Source organism: Glycine soja, chromosome 10, assembly GCF_004193775.1.
Source record: "Glycine soja cultivar W05 chromosome 10, ASM419377v2, whole genome shotgun sequence".
Lineage (NCBI taxonomy): Eukaryota > Viridiplantae > Streptophyta > Magnoliopsida > Fabales > Fabaceae > Glycine > Glycine soja.
Genome location: NC_041011.1, coordinates 7,536,252 through 7,558,781, shown reverse-complemented (window position 1 = coordinate 7,558,781; position 22,530 = coordinate 7,536,252). Strand labels below are relative to the sequence as shown.

At 33.1% G+C, this 22,530-nt stretch overlaps 1 protein-coding gene across 1 annotated transcript; it reads right to left on the bottom strand.

Moving 5' to 3' along the window:
- Positions 1-11,243: 11,243 nt before the first annotated feature.
- Positions 11,244-19,219, bottom strand: LOC114372255. The gene is made up of 12 exons (XM_028329732.1): positions 18,704-19,219; positions 17,394-17,458; positions 16,315-16,387; positions 16,053-16,071; positions 15,435-15,554; positions 14,841-14,910; positions 14,479-14,522; positions 14,141-14,182; positions 12,792-12,851; positions 12,579-12,646; positions 11,720-11,777; positions 11,244-11,603 (listed from the first exon to the last, which is right to left on the bottom strand). Exons 1-12 carry the CDS (start codon positions 19,006-19,008, stop codon positions 11,514-11,516), a joined length of 1,014 nt encoding a protein of 337 aa, XP_028185533.1. The 5' UTR covers positions 19,009-19,219; the 3' UTR covers positions 11,244-11,513.
- Between the last annotated feature and the right edge of the window lie 3,311 nt (positions 19,220-22,530).

The window sequence follows — 22,530 nt, the reverse complement described above, 5'->3', positions numbered from 1 at the left end:
TACCAAGTATTAATTTAAAGAGTTTTTAGTGTATTCTAGTATATTGTAGTTAAATTACTGACCTTTTTTTTGACATATTATAAAAATAGTTTAAATTAATTACATTAATTTATGAAAATTAATTGTTATTTTAATGAAATTACGTTAATGAATAGAAATTCGAATTTGAAAATTTGGACAACATTTATTTTGAGAGAATTTTTAAAAAAGATAGTTATATCACGATTAATTTATGGTACGGTTTCTGTATATTAGTGTAATTAAATCACTTGTCTTTTTTGACATATTATATAACTAGTTATATCAATGACATTAATTATAGAAATTAATTATCATTTTATTGAAATTACATTAATGAATTTAAATTTGAATTGGAAAATTTGGACATCAATTTATTTGGAGAGAATTTTTAAAAAAAGATAATTTATCGAGTTTTCTTATCAGAATAAAAATTATGAATCTGTAATTAAATTACTGACATTTTTTGACATATTATAAAATTATTCTAAATCAATTACATTAGTTTATGAAAATTATTATTATTTTAATGAAATTACGTTAATAAATTTAAATTGAATTTGAAAATTTGAAAAACAATTTATTTTAAGAGAATTTTAAAAAAAGGTAATTATATCACATTTTCTTATTAGAATAAAAATTATGAATTTATTATTTCTATAAATTACTGATTTTTTTACGTATTATAAAATTAGTTTAAATCAATCACATTAATAATGAGTACAATTCTTAAAATAATTTGCAGTCACTTGCTTCTTCGTTATCATTATCGCTTCTTCATTACCGAGATGAGTGAGGCTTTATTTTTTTTCCATCTATATAATAAGTATTTTTTTTTCTTAAAGCATGTTAGTAATCTTGTCCACCTATATTTTTTGAGTTTTTCTTGAACTTTTTTAAATTTCGGATTTTAGTGCATGAACAAACATTTGACTGATTAATGTTGCTAAAGTTTTCTTCCCTTACAACTTTTAACTCCTGTCATTAGAGTGTGTCATTAGAAGATAATGTGACATCCTGAAATTATCATATGTCGTTTTATTTTTATTTTTTTAATGTTATTTATTTTTTGATGATTTTTAACCCTAAAAAATTTTTGGGGAGATCTTTCTAAAGGAATTGGAGAGTTCCTTTTTTATATTACATGGATGATTTGATGGCCAAGTATTATGATTGAGAATTTTTTTGAAATGTTTTTTTTGGAGGCTATAAGTAGCCATATGCGACAAAAGCTCAAATGAATCTTGCTAAGAAGAACTACCAAACCCAGATATGAAAATCACTAATTTTGCTTTATATTTGGTCATGGATCAAATTAAAACTTAACACATACATAAGAGATTAAGCAGTAGAAAAGAAATCACGTTTTATTGCATTGAAGCAGTAGAAAATAAAAACTTATATTTGCTTAAAATGGGTTCAGAAAACATGCAATATGCTCGTCCAAAAAGCCAAGTGAGATTGATGGCATCAACACGCTGGAGCTTGCAAATGTAACATCAGGGATGTCAGAAGATGCATAGCACGTGGCAGTCTCAAAAGATGTCACTCTGATGATGACAGGAACTAAAAGTTATAATTAAAGAAAACTTTAAGGATCTTAAATATTTGTTCGGGACTATAACCTCAAATTTAAAAACATCCAAGAACTAAAAAGTTAGTTAATCGTTAATTCAATTGTTATGGTAATTTAATCAAGGTAGACTTTGTATATGCCAGTTAAATATTAAATATTTATTTTTGAAATTATTTGGTTTGATGAAGACCAAATTCTATTGTGATTTCTGTACTAAATTTAACACAAGGTATACTTTGATTCATAACAAAAAAATGCACACATTATTAAATAAAATAGTCAAGTTAAGAAAGGACACAAAAATAAGCTAAGGGTTGAAAAAATTATCATTCAATAATGATTTCAAAGCAATGATGAAATATATTTTTATTTTCTTAATATTTTTTTTATATTATTAGATATGGATAATGGACATGGGCATATGTATTTAGATACCCATAGGATAAGGTCACAACTCACACGGTATAAGTATGAATACAGATAATTTTTAAAATTACGAGAATAAAATTTGAATTATTTTTTATTTTATTTTTATAATATAAATAATTTTAAAAAAAATACACAACCCAGCTACATACCCACACAGATAATACCTTTAATTCTTCATCCTTATACTCACTTAGCACATACATACCCAGATCCCACGTACTTTATTTATATATAAAATCAGCAAATTAATAAAAAATATATTAATTTTAAAAAATTCTACAACTAAATTAAAAACTCTTAAATCATTCCAACATCATATTAAAAGCATTTAAATATAACCTTAAATCATAAAAATATTATAAACTTAATTATCTAACAAATCATTCTTAAATTTAATGTTTTAATCATTTAACATGATCATTAGAAATGTCGACATCATATGATGGTTAAGGCCTGACAAAAGGTTATATTTATGGTTAAGTCACAAAAAAGTACACTGAAACTAATAAATTTATAATTATATATTAGAATACATGCAGTGGTATTGTATATGAATCATTTTATAGCTAATTCAAAACAAAAAGAAACAAATATAATAGAATGAGAAATTTGTTCAATGACACTTTCAGGGTAAAAAAAATGTAAATTTGGGTGCATTTATATTTTGATATGCCTTATACGATATTTTATATATGTAGTTGTGCTTAAATTTTATACATTAAATTGATTATAAGTAGTAGTGTTTCATACACTAATTTTCATATAGGTACTTTATCTATCTATTAAAAAACAAAAGTTGAGCAAAAAATAAAACAAAAAGTTATGATGACTTACAATTTTCAACAATGTATTAACACACTAATAATAACAAAATAAAGAAAAAAAAATCTTAATAGCACTACGATAGTTAGCTAATTTGTTAGGTTAGTTAGATTAGTTAAGCTTTCTGTTGTAACTACCTATCAAGCTTCTCCATCAAGCTTTTCATCCTCTTGTATACATAAACGTCTGCTACCATTCAATAAAGCTTGAGATGCAGTTTTGATCATCTTAAACGTTTTTATTGCACGTTTCTCTTGCATGGCTAAATACATCTTTGATATGGTATCAGAGCTCTTCTGATGAAGAGCTTTGCTGCGCACTCACCTCCTTTTTCATTCTTCTCTCAACATTAATCATTCATCATGAATGAAACAACACTCAGCAACATGGAAAGCTACTTGTATCTGCATCCGAGTGAGAATCCAGCCATTGCTCTCGTCTCTCCGGTCTTGGATTCAACCAACTACCATTCATGGAGCAGGTCCATGATCACTGCATTGAGCGCCAAGAACAAAGTGGAATTTGTAGATGGAAGCGCGCCTGAACCATTGAAAACTGACAGAACGTATGGAGCGTGGCGCCGATGTAACAACATGGTAGTCTCCTGGATCGTTCACTCAGTAGGTACCTCTCTATCAGGAAAAGCATACTATGGATGGACAAAGCAGAAGAAATCTGGCGTGATTTGAAGTCGCGATACTCGCAGGGAGATCTTTTGCGAATTTCTGATCTCCAACAAGAAGCATCAACGGTGAAACAAGGCGCACTCTCAGTTATTGAGTATTTCACTAGATTACGTATAATTTGGGATGAAATCGAGAATTTCAGGCCTGATCCAATTTGCTCCTGCAATATTAGATGTTCTTGTTCCGCTCTCGCCATTATTGTGCAATGTAAACTTAAAGATCGAGCTATGCAGTTCTTGCATGGACTGAACGAGCAATATGCCAATATTCGATCACATGTGCTTCTCATGGATCCAATACCCGCAATATCAAAGATCTTTTCATATGTGGCGCAGCAAGAACGTCAATTGCTAGGTAATATTTCTTCGAATCTCAATCTCGAATCCAGAGATATCTCCATCAATGCTGTGAAGGTCGTCTGCGATTTCTGCGGACGAGTTGGCCATATGGAAAACGTCTGTTACAAGAAGCATGGGATGCCTCCCAATTACGATGGAAAGAGTAAAAGTAATAACATGAGATATGGAAAAATGTGCACTCATTGCGGTAAGAATGGACACACCATTGACGTCTGCTACAGGAAGCATGGCTTCCCACCGGGATACAAGACCTACAATGGAAGAACAACCGCAAATAACGTGGTGGCAGTGGATAGTAAAGCCACAGATGATCAAACTCAGCATCATGAGTCCCAAGATATCGTTCGTTTCTCTCCTGAGCAATACAAAGCACTACTTGTGACACCCTCTACCCCTCACATATATATTAATAAAGGAATAAAAATTTAAATATTAATTAAAAGTATTTTTAAAACATTTTTAAATACAAGCCTTTCAAATGGATAAAAGGCTCACATTCACTTTTTTCTACATCATATTCAAACTTGTCCAAATAAATAATAAAGTCATCTCGGCTCAAAGAAGGTCATCTAAGTTTCATACAATTAATATAGAACCTATATCCTAATGTCACATCCTATCAGAGCGTGGTGTTCCCGTGTCCTCTAGCATGAGGTTATTCATAGTCATCCACCTATTCATCTGCTCTCCCGAACACAAAGTTCAAGATCATCACAGGATCCAAACACAAACAACAAACCGGGAATTTGTTATCACATTTCTAACTACTAGAGAGAAACAACACAACATATAGTAGCCAAATACAATTTACTTAGCATATCTCACATTATTTCATCACTTTGTCATTCATCAATCACACTTTTCATCCATCAATCACACATTTCAATCATTAATCATAATACACAGGAATCACACACTCCGATCAAGACATAATAACCCATCAATTTCATAATAAACAATTAGCAAGCGTATGCAACAATTATGCTAAGACTTAAGCCTATATGCAATGTGGTACCATGTCAGTGAAAAACCTCGTCGGGCGCCTAGGAGTACATGACAAGACAAACCACACAATAGTAAGTCAAGTCACTCTCACTAGGTAATATCATAGGGAGACCAATCAGGGTCACAGTGTTTTGCGAGAATGCTCCAATCATATGGGATCAACATAGGCTTAAAGGAGCACTCAAATCGTGTGACACCAAGGCCTACACTTCGAAGAGTCCGTCAGGGCCTCTCCCTCCTGATTCAGGTCCAACCCATAAAACATTTTAGCACAGAGACTCTATCTATGAACTATACAAAACACACGACTCCTCAATTGTTCTCAAAATAATTTTAACTCGTCGTCCTTTAAGGGTCTTATCATTAACTCGTCGCCCTTAAAGGGACTTAATATTAACTCGTCGCCCAAAAAATGACTTAGCATCAACTCATCGCCCTAAAAGGGACTTAGCATCAACTCGTCGCCCTTGAAGGGACTTATGATCGTGTGATTGTACAATTCATAGTTCACAACTCAATGCACACAACACCTCAATGCACATATATATCTCAATCATATACATACTCAATTTATCACATACACTTAATCCCAATCACAATGGTATAATCTCAATTTAACATGTTATCACACCTCATGAATTATATACACTTTATCTATGAACTATGCAATACACACATTTACTCAATTGTTTTCAAAATCATTTTAACTCGTCGGGTTCCCACAGTGGATCCCATCACAATACTCGTCGCCCTTAAAGGGTCTTACAATTGTGTGATTACACAATTCATAGTTCACAACTCAATACACACATCTCATCTCAATACACATGTATTTCATCATCCGTCACATGTTCAATTTATCACATACTCACAGTTTGAATCATCATTTCATAACCTCAACATAACAATTTATACAAAAGATTTTATCACAACATGGAATGTAAAACCTCTGAAATAGTTTCTCACAATTGTATCAAAATCAATTAATCAAAATCATGGGTTAAACACAAAGACATCAAGAGCACTCAAGTTTATCAATCAATTCTCATTAGGACATCAATTGGTACATAGAACACAATAATATTGTATTCATAATCATAAAGAAAAATTATAATTCAATAAACATCCCAAAATAAACCCAAATTTAGTTCTCTGAAGATCCCTACACATGTTCATTCTAACCCCCAATTGCGATAAACTCACCCCTTACCTCTGAGCGGACTCACGTGTCTTCAGCCAATGATAGTAACATCTCTAGCGGTTCCCTGAGATTCCTTCAGTTATTCCTCTGACTGCTCCGATAGAATTCCCAAACGTCAGAGAGACGGAAAAGAGATTGAAACCTCCACTTGTACTGTCTTCATGTGATTCCTTTTTCTTCCTCCACGAATGTTATCTCGCAAATCCCAACGGTGGAAGTGTTTGAAATTGAATTTTTAACAACATATCCAAATTTCATGAAAATCTAACGGTTAACGAAACCGAGATTGTAGTTTTACCGAGACATTTTTGGGTTTCTGCGGGAAATTAAAATGCTACAATGCGAAGGGTTTTCCTCTAAGCTCAAATATGATTTTGAAATTTCCAACGGTGAAAATGTTCGAAATTGGGTTTCGAACATGGTACTCAAATTTCACAAAGATCCAACGGTGAACGAGTTCAAGATCATCATTTTTCTGAAACAAGTTTGGTGGGTGCGAGAAAAAGAAAGGGTTTTGAGAGGAGAAGGGGAAAAACGAAAATGAGGCCAAAAAGAGGCACCTGACTTAACATAACTATTTATACCTAGGGTACTCATCCTATTATTTGCTCTATATTTATTTATTTATTTATTTTATAAAAACAAACTCTATTTTATTTTCTATCAAACAAATAAATGAAATGTCCTTTTTATTTTCTCTCAAATCATTATTTTAATTAATAATTATATCTCCTTATTTATTTATTTATAAAATCTCATCATTTTTCTAAAACTTTATTTATTTATAAATAACAATCCTTTTTAATCTAGATTACAAAAATTGGGATGTTACACTACTCGCCTTAATCCAACAACCATCATCCGGGAACACAGCTTCTAACCAATCACAGACCAAACAGGTTGCCTCCATCTCCTCATGCTCCACTGATACAACACCAAACTCAGGTATATCTCCATCTCTTATAACTCGAACATCCACCTCCTGGATATTAGATTCAGGAGCTACAGATCATGTGACATGCTCACTAAGTAATCTCCACTCCTACAATCGTATCAGTCCCATCATGGTAAAGCTTCCAAATGGCCATCATGTGTAAGCCACCCATTCGGGAGTGGTGAATCTTTCGACGTCCATAACTTTGCTTGATGTTCTTTATATACCTACATTCACTTTCAATCTTATTTCTATCTCCAAGCTCGTGTCCTCCACTAACTGCACCCTAATCTTTTCTTCTACATCTTGTACCTTGCAGGATACGAACAATCGTGTGAAGATTGGTACAATTGAAGTGAGACATGGCCTTTACCAGCTCACACCAGACCAAATAATCCCCAAAACCATATGTTCTACTATCATTCACCCTAGATGTAATGTCATTCCTATAGACCTTTGGCATTTTCGAATGGGTCATCCATCATCTGAAAGATTACAATGCATGCAATCCTATTATTCTCTTTTACGAAATAACAAGAATTTTACATGTAACACATGCCATTATGCAAAGCACAAAAAGCTACCATTTCCTTCTAGCAATTCACATACATCTCACAGTTTTGATTTGTTGCATATAGATATATGAGGGCCATGTTCGAAACCCTCCATGCATGGTCATCGATATTTTCTAACAATTGTTGATGATTATTTGCGTCATGCATACAAAAGCTGAAACTCGACATATCATCATGAACTTTATTGCATCCATTGAAACTTAATTCGATAGCAATGTAAAAATCATAAGAAGTGACAATGGGCCTGAATTTCTCATGCATGATTTTTATGCTTCAAAAGGAGTCATTCATCAGACTTCATGTGTTGAAACCCCTGAACAAAATGGCATTGTAGAGCACAAGCATCAACATCTGCTTAACGTCATGCGCACTCTTCTTTTTCAAGCAAGCTTACCACCCAATTTTTGGTGCTATGCTTTGCCTCATGCCACATACTTAATTAACTGCATTCCCACTCCATTTTTGCATAACATCTCGCCCTATGAAAAACTCCATGGACGTCCATGCGATATATCTAATCTTCGCGTATTTGGTTGCTTGTGTTATACTAACACTCTTAAAGCACATCGACAAAAGCTTGATCCCAAAGCACACCTATGCATCTTCATTGGTTTTAAATTGCATACTAAGGGATATCTAGTTTATGATCTTCATTCACATAACATTACTTCTTCACGAAACATTATATTTTATGAAGATCACTTCCCACATTTTCCTGAAACACAACATTCAAACCTCACTTCCACAGTTTCAGCTCCGGGATCATTTTTCGGCAACCATCTCGACCCACCAGTTGAAACCATACCAACACACCCCATAGTTCAAAACTCTTTTAATCAAGCTGGCCCTTCTTCCCCACATCTATGTCGTTCCACACGAACAAAGCATGCCCCGACATACCTCCAAGACTACCATCGTGATCTCACTGCCAGCACTTTAAATATTGTTCGTTATCCTTTAAGCTCAGTCCTATCGTATTCTCATCTTTCACCCTCACATCGACATTTCGTCATGTCTATCTCATCAACCATTGAACCTTCCTCCTATGCTGAAGCTTCCCATCATGACTGTTGGATTAAGGCGATGCAGGGTGAGTTACAAGCTCTCCAATTGAACAATACTTGGACTCTCACTACCCTTCCTCCTCACAAAACTGCCATTGGTTGTCGTTGGATATATAAAATCAAACATCATGCTGATGGGTCCATAGAAAGGTACAAAGCTCGCTTGGTAGCAAAGGGTTATACACAAATGGAAGGATTGGATTATCTTGATACCTTTTCTCCGGTAGCAAAGCTTACCATTGTCCATCTTCTACTGGCATTAGCTGCTCTTCATCAATGACATTTATGACAACTTGATGTCAATAACGCTTTTCTTCATGGTGAGCTTACTAAAGAAGTTTACATGCAAGTTCCCCCGGGGCTTTCAGTCGAAAATCCTAATCTTGTTTGTCATCTTCAACCTTCCCTATACGAGCTCAAGCAAGCTAGTTGACAGTGATTCACCAGATTATCAAGCTTTCTCATTTCTCATGAATTTCGTCAATCTCACTCAAACCACTCCTTTTTTCTGCGCTTCACTGGTACCATCACTACAGTTCTTTTAGTTTACATTGATGATATCATTTTGACAGGTAATAGCATCGATGAAATTCAAAGTATCACTACATTACTTGATCAAACATTCAAGATAAAGGACCTCAGCAACTTAAAGTTTTTTCTTGGACTTGAAATTGCTCGAACCTCTCAAGGTATTCACCTATGTCAATGCAAATACACTCTGGATATTCTCTCTGACTCAGGCATGCTTGGTTCTCGCCCACATTCAACACCTATGGATTATTCCGCACGGTTACAAGCTACATCAGGGACTCCTCTACCAGCTAATTCTTCTTCTTCTTATTGAAGGCTGGTTGGCCGGCTCATCTATCTCACTAATACACGTCCCGACATTGCCTATGATGTGCAACAACTTAGTCAATGCATGTCTAACCCTACCAACACTCACCATCAGGTTGCTTTTCGTGTGTTACGCTACCTTAAGGGCACACCAGGTTCCAGCCTCTTCTTTGCTGCTACCGGAACCCCTCAACTTCGAGCTTTTAGTGACTCGGATTGGACAGGGTGTTGTGACTCCAGGCGATCAATCACTGGGTTCTCTGTTTACTTCGGTTCTTCCTTAATATCTTGGCAATCGAAGAAGCAATCCACAGTATCCCGTAGCTCTTCAGAAGCCGAGTATCAGGCCTTAGCATCTACCACTTGCGAGCTACAATGGCTCACGTATGTTCTTCAAGATTTTTGTGTTCCTTTCATTCAACCAGCTACACTTTATTGTGATAATCAACCAGCCATCCAAATCGCAACCAATCTTGTATTCCACGAGCATACCAAACATATCGAAATTGATTGCCACATCGTTCGGCACAAGGTCAATTCAGGTCTCATTAAGCTCCTCCTCGTTTCTTCTTCAAAGCAACTCGTTGACATCTTCACCAAAGCTTTATCTCCAGCTGTTTTTCACGACCTTTGTAACAAGTTGGGAATGATGAACATCCATTCCCAGCTTGCGGGGGACTCTTAACAGCACTACGTTAGTTAGCTAGTTTGTTTGGTTAGTTAGATTAGTTAAGCTTTCTGTTGTAACTACCTATCAAGCTTCTCCATCAAGTTTTTCATCCTCTTGTATATATAAACGTCTGCTACCATTCAATAAAGCTTGAGATGCAATTTTGATCATCTTAAACGTTTTCATTGCATGTTTCTCTTGCATGGCTAAATACATCTTTGATAAAAAAAAACATCAAATAAAAACATGTGAATAAAGACATAACACATTAAAAAAATCTCATATTGATTTATTAAGACAGTCAATGATATGAAAGTATTCAAGACATTACAAATTGTATTCAGTAACAATAGGTGATCAACATGAAAGTTGTTATTCACCAATTGTAGGTGTTCAACATGCGAGTTGATATTCAGTAAGAATTTTCTTAAGGAATCTCTATTTCCCTCAATATAATTTCTATTTTACCAACAATAGCCTTCATTTTAACTAAATGATTCATATTTTATTTGTTGTATATGGCTTAAATGTTTTTTTTTTTGAAAGACTTAAATATGTTTTATTCTTGAAAAATTAATGAATTTTACATTTGACCTCTAATAAAATTTATTGACTTTTTTGGTCCTTGATTTTTTTTATTTGGTTTTTATTGTTACATTGACTATATTAACTTTTTGCATTTGATAAAAAACATACGGAGAGTTGTGATAAAAAAGTTCTAGGGACCCAAAGAAAAATATAAAAATATTTTAGGAACCACTTAACAAAGCAACATAATGGTGGTGGTGACAAAATACAAAATATAAATTTTTTTAGGGACTAATGCAAATTTAGTAAACAATTTTTTAAGAATCAAATGCAAAATTTATAAATTCTCTAGGAATAAAAATATATTTAAATCTTTTTTTTTTCTTAAGAATCAAAGATAAATACTAAAAAATTTACATCAATTCATGAACCATACTCAATCCATTAAAGTAGAGACCCCTGTTTAAACGTAATAAATTGTTCAAACTTGAAGAATGAAAAATCATTTTCAAGGGCATTATGTAGTTATTAGAGCTGTAGGCGCAATAATGATGAATGAAATTGAAAAGGGTCCCAAATAAAAAGAACGAAACAGAACCCTACTTAGCAACCCACATTTTTAACCACCTCAAACCATTGCTAAATATTGAGGCACTTGATTCCACTATTTGAAATTTCTATATAGAGAAAATTTGATTTACCCGTTAGAACTTAGAACCATTAGCAATTACATTTACAAAAGGAAATGAAGGTGCATATCATGAGACTTAAAAACCCTTACAAGCCTCTCCCTATCATAGCATCACTTACTAAAGAGCGTATGTTGCTCTTAGATACTCTATGATTTCTGCACTTTCAAACATTTCTATCCCAGTGTTTGGATCTTCCAAAAAAGGTGCCTGTGAGTGTGAACCATAACCATAAACTCATCAGCATTCACAAAACAAATACCATGCCATGAAACAACTATGCTTTGCATAAACCTGACAAACTCACTACTTGGAAAATCACGTACCTGGAAAGTTCCAGTTTTCTGATAAAGTATATGTCTCTTTGGGCTACCCCTAGCACAACTAAAATGAAACATTCAAATAAGTAACATGAAAACACAAAAGTATACATAATACAGATATATACAGCCCTGCTGCAATCACTCTTCTTTTTTTGTATGACACTTTAGTTAGAATCACAAACCATAAATCAATGTTTTACAATTCACTTGATGACAATGCATGAAAGGATATTTTTTTTATCCTAATTAATGTAGAGGAAGTGTAGAGGATGAGCTTTGCTCTTTGTGGGCAGTGGTCATGGGTTATAGTCATGGAAGTAGCCTCTATGAAAATGGGGGTAAGGTTGCATAGATTAGGCCGCCTCCAGACCCCAGTGTATATAAAATACAACTACTATTTTTATTTATTAATTTTTGCTGATAAATATAACTATTAGAGCTAGCAGCTATTTAGTCATTAAAATGGATAAAATGCGTCCCTTGAGATTTGGTCAAAATTGGTTTTAACATTTTAAATGCAGTTGTTTCGGTCATTGTATTTCTGAATATGGTGGATTTTGCCAATGGTCAAGTCGAAATTAAGTATAGGATAAGGGATGAAATCCACCATATTTCAAATATATAAAGACCACATTACCATTTTTAAGGTGTAGGACTAAAACCAAAACACATTTTACCCCACTAAAATTGTAATAATTCTTCATCCAAAGGCCAAAGAATATGATCCAAGAATGCTCCATAAGATAAATGTAGTTGCATAACTGTAAATGACAAGAAATTAAGTTTTCTATGACAACCCCCCAAAAATATTCTTATTGGGAATCAAATCTACCAGTTGGTTGCTCAGAAACATGGGTTTTACCTGACAAGCAAGTGTGGCAGCTCCAATTCCACAAGTACTTCACGTACAAGTTTGCAGAAAGGAGACCCCTAAAAGAAACAAGTATTCAAATTTAAAATTCTGTTCCAGCAGATAATGGCTACATTATCATGCATGCTGATCTATAATTTGGAGATAAAAGTCCTGAATTCATTAAGCATTAGGGTGTATGGTTTGTGTATATTGTGGACCAACCTCATATGCCCATAATTTAAGAGGCTTTGGAGGGAACTTCGCTGGAGTATAAGTAGTCCCCTGAAAACAATTATCGAATGTTTATAGTATGTTTTGCACTGATAAAAGTGAAATCCCAATGACAACTAAAAATGAAATTCATGCATGTATCCGCCATCTTAGCATATGCTAATAATTCCTTTGATTTATTTTGGAGAAAAGATTACCTTTTTTATTTTCAATAAACTTTAGGGTTGTATTGGATTAGGATTTTAAAAGACTATTTTGGCATAAAAAAATTATGTGGATTTTAAAAGACTTTGTAAAAATGTAATGATTTTAAGATTTTTTTAAAAGACTTTACTTTATGATTAGGATTTTGTAGTTTAGATTTGAATGAATTTACAAAATATGAATTCATAACATTTGAAAGGACATGATTTTAAGATTTTAAAGGACTCCATGAATTGTTAAAAAACATTCAAAATTATTGATAAAGATCCAAAAATTTTGTCCACCTAACACTTTAAATAAAACTCATGTTATATAAAGAACTCTAAACCTGTTAGATAACAAATTAATTTCCCTAACATATTTACAAGCACAAAAACTTATATACCACAATGTGTGCCAATAGTATGGATACTTGTAGTTATTTCCACAACAACGATCCCACAAAACAAAAAAACATATCCAACAATATTTCAAACCTAATTTATATATTTATCCACTTATATATGAGTCAACTTTTTACATTCATTAAAACTATATATTTCTCATGTTCGTATATATTAATGTGCATTTATATGTATAAGCACATAGTTAAGATGCCTCCCAAATTTAAAGAATTGGGAAAATATCTCATCACATATTCTAGGGCATGTTGACCATTTGGTTGAAAGAGAAAAAAATTTATGAATGTCTATTGCTTTTAATAAAGAGACAGAGAATTGTGTATGATGGAAAAAGAAAAATATGTCAATTTATCGGGAAAAAAATAAAGAAAGTCTCATGAAATCTCAAGGGTTTGAGTGCGATTGTTTAATATATATTTTCTCATAAAAGTCTCATGAAATTCATTAAAATTCATCCTAATAAAGAATTCATCAAAATTTGTATACTTTTGAATAACATAAGACTTTTTTTAAGTGGTAAAAAATCTTAATTGAATACTAACGGACTTTATTGAATTTCTTAAAAAATCATAGTAATCTTAATTGAATACCACAAGACTTATTTCTATTATTTAATAATTTTGATTGAATTCCAAAGACAAACAAAAAAAGTCTTTTAAAATTTTAATTGAATACATCTCTCTTAGTTAACACTAAACACCCCACTTAAAGAAAAGGAAACAAGTTAGACAATACCTTTGAAATACGACTAAGCATACCAAGACCAGCCGTTAGTGTCTGCAGAAAAAAAGATAGCCTTAGATACTATCATCAATAATACAAGAGAAAGGCTATCAACACACTTCCTTAACATACTTTTTTGAACACACGCTCTTGGTTGAAATTGAGTGAAAATTACAAAATTTTGTGGGTCCCGTCTCTATTTAATGACTCTCTCTCCTAATTTTATAGTTTTCAATAAATTTCAACCAACCAATAAGAGGATGTGTTAGGAGAAGTGTGTTGCTAGCCCTCCTCATAATACAATTCAACTTTCTGGTTAAAAACCAATGATGATGGTGTTCGGTTCTTACCGTTAAAAATCCAAGTGATAAAGATAAAGGAACGTTTCCATCGCCTACATAACAGACAAAACACTAAAATAAGGAAATATCTAAACTTTCCTTCTTTTATGTTTGTAAGTGACCAAATGCACATTTCCGAAATGTATAGGCAGTAATTGTTTCTCTCCAACTATCTTAAAATTTCTTTTAAGCAAACTTACTCAAACGAAGACTGATTTTGATTGTGATCGATTATTACATTAACCGATTATTAAAATAATATAATTTTCTCCATATATGTAATTATATTTTATAGATTGAAATGCAACAGGAAAAAAGACTACATGGCATAAGCACATTACAGAATAGAGAATATATACGAAGACACAAACCATATTTGTCAACCAAATACCGAATTATGTCATCTGATTCATACATTGAAGCGCCTGTGTTTGGGTCAACCTGAAACCAATAAACAAATAAAAACGATATTTCTCAGGTCTCACTCAAAAGCACTATGTAATCATCATGAAGCAAGATAAGGAAAGCGATGATAGATACATAGATAACTAGAAAAGAAAAAGTATTGTAAGACAAAGCTTTCAGCAGCAACCTCTACGGAGAAATTTTTTACTGCAGCTTTAGATCATTGTTTGTGCTGTTTGATTTAAGTCATCTCACATCATCAAATGATATTTATATGAACAAAATAGGAAAAGTAGTTTATCCATAGGAAAATGTCCACAGTGTAGATCCTTCTGAACTCTATCAGATATAATCATTTTTCTTTAAAATTTGAAGCTTAGGAGCCAATGACAATGTAAGAAGCCACAAGAATTCATGAACAACTACAACATAGTTTTTTCATTGATCTCATCCAAGTAGTTTAGATTAGTCAACTTTAATCCCATCTTTCTAAAATACATCAGAAATCATAACAAAAAACTAATTTTGTTTTGTTGTTTGATTTAAGGAATCAATCTTACCATGTAGGGGAACTGCAGTTTGCCACCCATCTCTAGAACCTTTTGACGGAAATTTGGGCCATTTCTTGGACAAGGATAGAAAAGAACATCAAGATCCAAAATGGCAACAATTTCTCTAACCTGTATGGAGTCCAATATTAGCCCACAACAAAAAGAAGGCTTGCTAATATAATACTAGAAGAATACCACTAAGACAACTTTGTTATTACGCCTAATATTCTACCCAACAGATAAATGGAAAGGAAAATATAGCAATTAATCCTGATAGTGGAGAGCAGGATTAGAGTTTATCTTTTGTCAAGTGAACTACCATGTTAATCTCCACACTCAAATTCCAAGAATCGAAAGATGAGCATAATGAATGTTTAAGATTTCAATGGTAGTAAAGAGGTTATGACTCATCATGAAAATCCATTTTGGTAGATATACTTCACACAATAACAAGTCTATATCCAGCCAACTACGTGCATTGTACTCCCCCCTCCCCCCAAAAGTTCCCCTAACAGGAACCCCATCAGTTGTTTGCACCAAGGCAGGAAACAGAATCTTGAAAAGAGAAGGAATTCTCATGAAGAAAACTTGAAAGAGAAGTCTATTTGAATCCTTAAAAATCCATACCTTTCGGCAAAATGGACAGCTGCATATGATCCAAGACGGCATATAATCAAAGAACAAAACAGCACTTGGAATTAGCGAATTCTGTAGTGTGGCAGGTAAAAAGCCAAAAGTCTAATGTAAAGGTACAAAGACAAAACAGAAAGCTAGATATCTAACTTTGCTTTGGGAAAAGAAGAAGGAATAAGGAAGTATTTAGTTCATGCATGAATGCAAAGAGAATAAATCCAGCATTTTTAAATTACTGTCAAAGAAAATGAAGTACCTCTCAAATTCATATATTTCAATAGGCTTCTCTGGGCGAGGGCCTAATTTTGCTGTTTCTTTTATGGTAACGCCTGAAATCATACTACTAATGTTAACATGAAAAATAAGGACAAGACTAAAAAGAGATGGGGGAGGGGGGATTCTTGAACGGTTGAGCACAAAGATGTTGCTATGAGATAAGTATTTTTATTCCAAATTGTATGTCACAGAAAACATAGGAATGTGCCACAAAAAAAGTGCAAAGATAGTGTGTTTGTTTAAACTATTTGTTGAAATATGCGCTTATTTTAATAAAATAAACAATTTTTTATTTTTTAATATGTTTGTCTAAACTGTTTGTGCTTAAAATAAAGTAGTTTTTTTACTTATTTTAAGAAGCAAATTCTACCTGTTGCTTGAAAAATACTTATATAAAAAATATTTATTTTAAAGTTGCTTTTTTAAGTTTAAAAAACTCACTAACAACAACAATAACAATAGCCTTATCCTACCAAGTGAGGTTAGTTACATGGATCACACGCAATGCAGTTGGACTCGGTTAAAGAACAAATTTTTGGGGATATCAGTCACCATACAATCCATTTTAATAACATTTTCCAATGTCATTTTAGTATCCTTTTACCCCTTTTCATAGGTCCAAAAACCATGCGATATGCTCTCCTCACCAGGTTAAAATGTCCTCTGCTCCTTTTCAAACTGCAGAGATACTACCACTCAAAACAAAATCTTTATCACTCAAACCATGCAAGATTGATGGTTGTAATTTTATTTGGGAACTTTATAAGCACTTTCTGTTAATAGATATGTATAATTTAAATATCAGATAATATTTCATCACCAGTAAGACAGCTAAAGAGATCTTTACAAAATATTTCACACACAGAGACATGTACTTTTATAGCCAAATTTCGTGGAAAAACTAACCAACGAAAAAATAACGATCCAGACAATAATAGGTAACATTGTTTTTCCTCTATCCATGTAACACTTGCAAGTGAATCAGATATTTAATGACTGTTAGGCAATTGGCCTAATTAACCTGGTATTCAACTAAACAGAAGAGAATGTAGGTGCTACCATTAAGTTCCAAAGCATATTCGTCTGTAGGAATTTCATCCTTAGAAACAATTGAAAAAGAATACCTGCCATGGCATAACAAAAGCACAAAAAGTTTAAAATTTCAGCCAATATCTTGATATATTTTTACATATAACACAGTCCTTTTAGAATACCCAAAATCACCTCCACAAAATCTGCAGTCTGCCAGTAAATTATGTTGGGCTGGTTTTCGAATAACTGCTTTGCTTTATGTATACAATTATTCATTGAGTCATAATCATATGAATCATTTATGCATTCAGAAGGATCTTTTTACAACCAACAGAAAGGAAAACTCCAAAATCAAAACAAGATTTCTCAATTATGATCTTCTACTTCTTTGAGCAAAAATAAATTTTACTCAATAGACCCACACAAACACAATAAATTATAAAAAATGGTCAATTGTAATACAATACTTTTAGAAGTGAAGCTACTTTCAAGTTAAGTTGCATACTTTAATCAAAGAATGTATATATATGCTGACACCAATCCTATGACGTAGAATTCTGAACATAACATCTTTCAAGGGAAGCCAACTCCAACTAGTCTTTCACAGTATCATGATCCTTCTATCAAAAGAGCCATAACATAACGCCAACAAACTCAGATGCTTCTAGCAGTTCTCAAATCTATCTTATTGAAACGTCAAATAATGCTTATGCAACCATTTAGCTAGAGTTTTCCCTATGTATTAACTTGTGTTTTAAACATCACACAAGTAGTCAATTACATAAACAACTCAAGCCACCGTTAATATTTTACCACCACTCTTCCTATATAATTACTTCAACTCAATAACTATCAAAATCTATGACCAAGCAATATTGTGCCCAAACTAGATACAGACTAGGAATTCAACCCCATACGCGTTTTAAGAAAATAAAATTTTATATATTTTTTTAAAAAAAGTCAACCTTAAATTTCCAGAGTCACAGCCCAAAAGACTAAAAGGTTTGTTAGATTCACTTCTCACTCTTTTGCTCTAAAATCTGTTTTCTAAATTAATTTTACACTACTCAGCAATCAAATTCTCATCCAAATTCAATCAAGTTTTTAAAATTATTTCCAAAACAAAACAGAATCAGCTGGGTATGTTTTCTCATTCTCTTCTTCAAGTTGATACAAATTTTTAGAAAGAAGAAACGTGCTGATGGGACAAACAAATTTTAGAAAACAGAAAACTAGCAAACAAACAAGGCCTTAGAAGTTAGAATTTAGGTACGCTTGTGACAAAACTGTAAACAGAAAAAACAAAAATCCAATATGAAGAAAAGGAGTATAGTTACCCAGAAACGAAAACTCCAGTGGCAAAACGAAAGATCAAAGGAAGCAAAGCTCCAAACACTTCACTGGTCTTATCAGGCCTAATTGCAAAGCGTTTAGGCTCAGGGGGCTTGAAGTTAGGGGGAGGAGCAATTGTCACTGAAGAAGCATTATCAGAAGTTGGTTGTTCTTGTTGGGTGCTCACAGAAGAAGTGGAAGAGGTTTCTGACATGCCCCTAATGCAAAAGCTTCTTCTGGGTAGTCTTCTTTTGGGCAAAGAAACAGACCCACGAACAGGGAATTGGGAGAGACTCAAAGCCATAGCCATGACTCTGGAAAAAAGGACACACAGACACAAGTTCCTCCAAGTTCCAACCTTAGCGCGGTTGTTTCCAAGTGATTATTATATGGTGTGAAATAATTGAGCTGAGTTTTGTTAACTTATTTTTCTTAATTTATGGTAGTATAAGTTATCCGGTGAGAGAGGATCTGAATGGGATTTCACACCCAATTTATTTTTGGAGAAAAATTATAAATTTTATGTGTGATTAAACTATAATTCCAGGATTAAAATACTACAGTTGATAAAAATACAGAGGCTTATAGATATGATGGTTAAAATATAAAATAAATGTTAATCACGAATTTTTTTTATTAAGATACATAAAATTACACTGACATTTTTTTTTTATATTTTCATATAATTTCGCTGATAAATATTTTTTTCCATAGTTTTCATTGTTTATTGGTTAGCAAGAAAAAAAAAATGCAGTATGAGATTGGTTATTTGGGTAACGACGCTGGCTTTGATGGCATTGTGTTTGGCCAATCGTTGGTGACACAGAGAGACAGGTACTTCACAATTGGTACTGAAGCTGACTTGGCAGGTTCACGAGCACTCGACCCAAAATATCTATGGTGAATGATCCATACTAAGTACAAACTAGGATTTTGTCCACTCTAGGCTCGTGTGCATCAGTGTGACCAACGTGTTCAATGTTGTTTCACTTTCACGATTTCACCTCTTTTTTCTATGTATAAATTTTTTTCCTTTCCACTAAATGATTTTCTAATTAATAATGAAATTAAGTTAAAGATTGTTTGTAATGTAATCGAATAATAAGTCTTGTGATAAAAAAAATAAACGTGATTAAAAAGAGAAAATTTCACTAAAATAATTAGTCGGGTTTAATAATAGAAATTAATCATCGCTAAAATAAATAAATTATGTATCAATAATATAAATATTAAAAAATATAATAAGTCAAAATTGTGTTTGTGAAACGTGGTGATTGATGTTCACATAATTCAGGAAAAGTAATTATTTATTTTGGATTCCTTCCGGTTGGGCTGGTTTCAAATTGGGCAAATTTTGAGGGATATGCTAGGTGCACCCAGCAATAATATTGCTGGTGCACCCAACAATTTTAGTGAATGGGCCATTTTGCCCTTTAAGTTAAAAATTTAAAAACGCGCTCCTCTTCTCGGAAGACTGCTGCTTCTTTTCTTCTTCCATTCCTGTTGATCCTCCGTGACACCGCGAGCCAAGCTTTCATCTTCTTCCGGACACCATGAGCCAAGCTTCTTCTTCTCCGTCTTCTCCGCGAACAGCCTTCGAGGTTAGTCTCCCTAACTCTCCATTACTTTTACTATCCAGTATTGATTCAGCAGTGGAACCTTAGGATAGTAACCTTAGGGTAGAAGACGAGAGGGGAGAAGATTAGAGTACGCCGGAAAAAATGGCGGAAAAGGATGACGACAGTGTCTTCCGGAAGACCCGTTAGGGGTTCTTCCGGAAGAACATTTTCCGGAAAGTTTCCGAAAGAAGTGTTCTTCCAGAAGTAACCAAACGTCTTCCGGAAGACTCCCGGAAAACCTCTTCCGGGAACTTTCCGGAAGAAGTGGTTCATCCGGAAGAATTCCGGAAGACGCGCTCTTCCGGAAGAACTTTCAAATTTCCGGAAGACCTTTCTGGAAGAACCACTTCTTCCGGAATGTTTCCGGAAGAACCACTTCTTCCGGAAGTTGTTTTTTTGTTTTTGTTTTTTGCTTTTTTTTTAAAAACTTTTTTAAACAGAAATTATTTTGTTTTTTTTAAATGAATTATTGTATTTATTTTGGTTATTTTGTTTTTTAGATTTTATGAAAAATGAGGTTTGGGTTTTTGATGTCATGTTTTTTTTTATAATTTAAATTGTGTATTTTTACTAAATATTAATTTGTAAATTTTTTTTTTATAAAAGTAGTTGTGTTTGTTTTTGTTTATTGTTTATTTTTTTAAATTAGTGTTTTTTCTTTAAAAATGAAGTTGTCTATTTTTATAATTAAAGTTGTGTGTTTTGGAAGTTTTATAAAAATACTAATTTTTTATAATTAATTAGTTTTTTTTTATTATAAATGAAGTATTTTATTTTCTAAAAAAATTGTGGATGTTTACTAAATAATTTTTTTTACATTAGTTGTTTAATTTTTTTTTTAAAATTAAGTTGTGGATGTTTAGTAATGAATTATTTTTATATTAGTTGTGTTTTTTTTTTATAAATGAAGTTGTTTATTTTTTTTTTAAAAAAATTAACTTGTGGATGTTTACTAAGTAATTTAGTTGTGTTTTTTTTAGAAATGAAGTTTCTTATTTTTTTTAAATTAAGAGTTGGATGTTTACTAATTAATTTTTTTTTACATTAGTTGTGTTTTTTTTTTATAAATGAAGTTGTTTAATTTTTTTAAAAAATTAAGTTGTGGATGTTTAGTAATGAATTATTTTTATATTAGTTGTGTTTTTTTTTATAAATGAAGTTGTTTAATTTTTTTTAAAAAATTAAGTTGTGCATGTTTATTAATAAATTTTTTTTACATTAGTTGTTTTTTTTTATATAAATGAAGTTGTTTAATTTTTTTTTTAAAATTAGGTTGTGTATGTGTGAAAATAATTTGATTTAAGTTAGTCTTATTTGTTTATAAATAAAGTTGTTTTTTTATAAAGAAAATTGTATATTTTGACCGAAAAAAATACGTGTTCGACATGATTTACAGATCATGGCCAGAACACGAGGTTTAGGTTGTGCCATAGGTAGAGTTGTAGGCAGAGATAAAGCTGCTGACGAGGATGCTGACGATGTTCCCGAGAGGCGTAGGCCTACTGCCTCAGCCCGTAGGCTACGCATTCATCAGATGACTACGGAGGGACGTGATATGGCTGAGGACGTCGCTGATATGACTGATGATGTCCCTGAGCAGCCTACGAAGGCACCTGAGATGCGTGTGGACGCACAGGGTGCTGATAGTGGTGAGAGGTCAGACGGTGATGATGCTGCAGAGGGATTCCCTGGTGGTCCACGTGACCCGTCAGTGCTCACATCATTTGCCGAGCATGTTGCACATGCCGTGTGGAGTGGACAAGTATTTTAATTTGTTAATTATTTGTCATTGTTTATTTATTTGTTTATGATTAATTTTTTTAATAATTGTATAATTTGTACTTCAAATCAGGAACGTCCTGATTTGAAGTTAGTGTCACATGGGAGGAAGGTGACACTGATTGGGAGGCCAGTGCCTGAGATTGAAGGCCTGGTGACTGCCACAGGATTAAGTCCACTGATAGATTGTTCAGTTATTATTGGCGATCCTGGACTTATATCCGCATTTGTGGAGAGGTGGCACAGTGAGACTAGCACCTTCCACCTTCCTGTAGGAGAGCTGACGATCACATTGGATGATGTGTCGTCCATCCTACATTTGCCCATCACTGGCGCCTTGCACAGTTTCCACGCTCTTTCTACGGAGGAGGCCAGATTCTTGCTTACGGAGTTGCTGGAAGTGTCTGCCGAGGAGGCCAGAGCCGAGACAACAC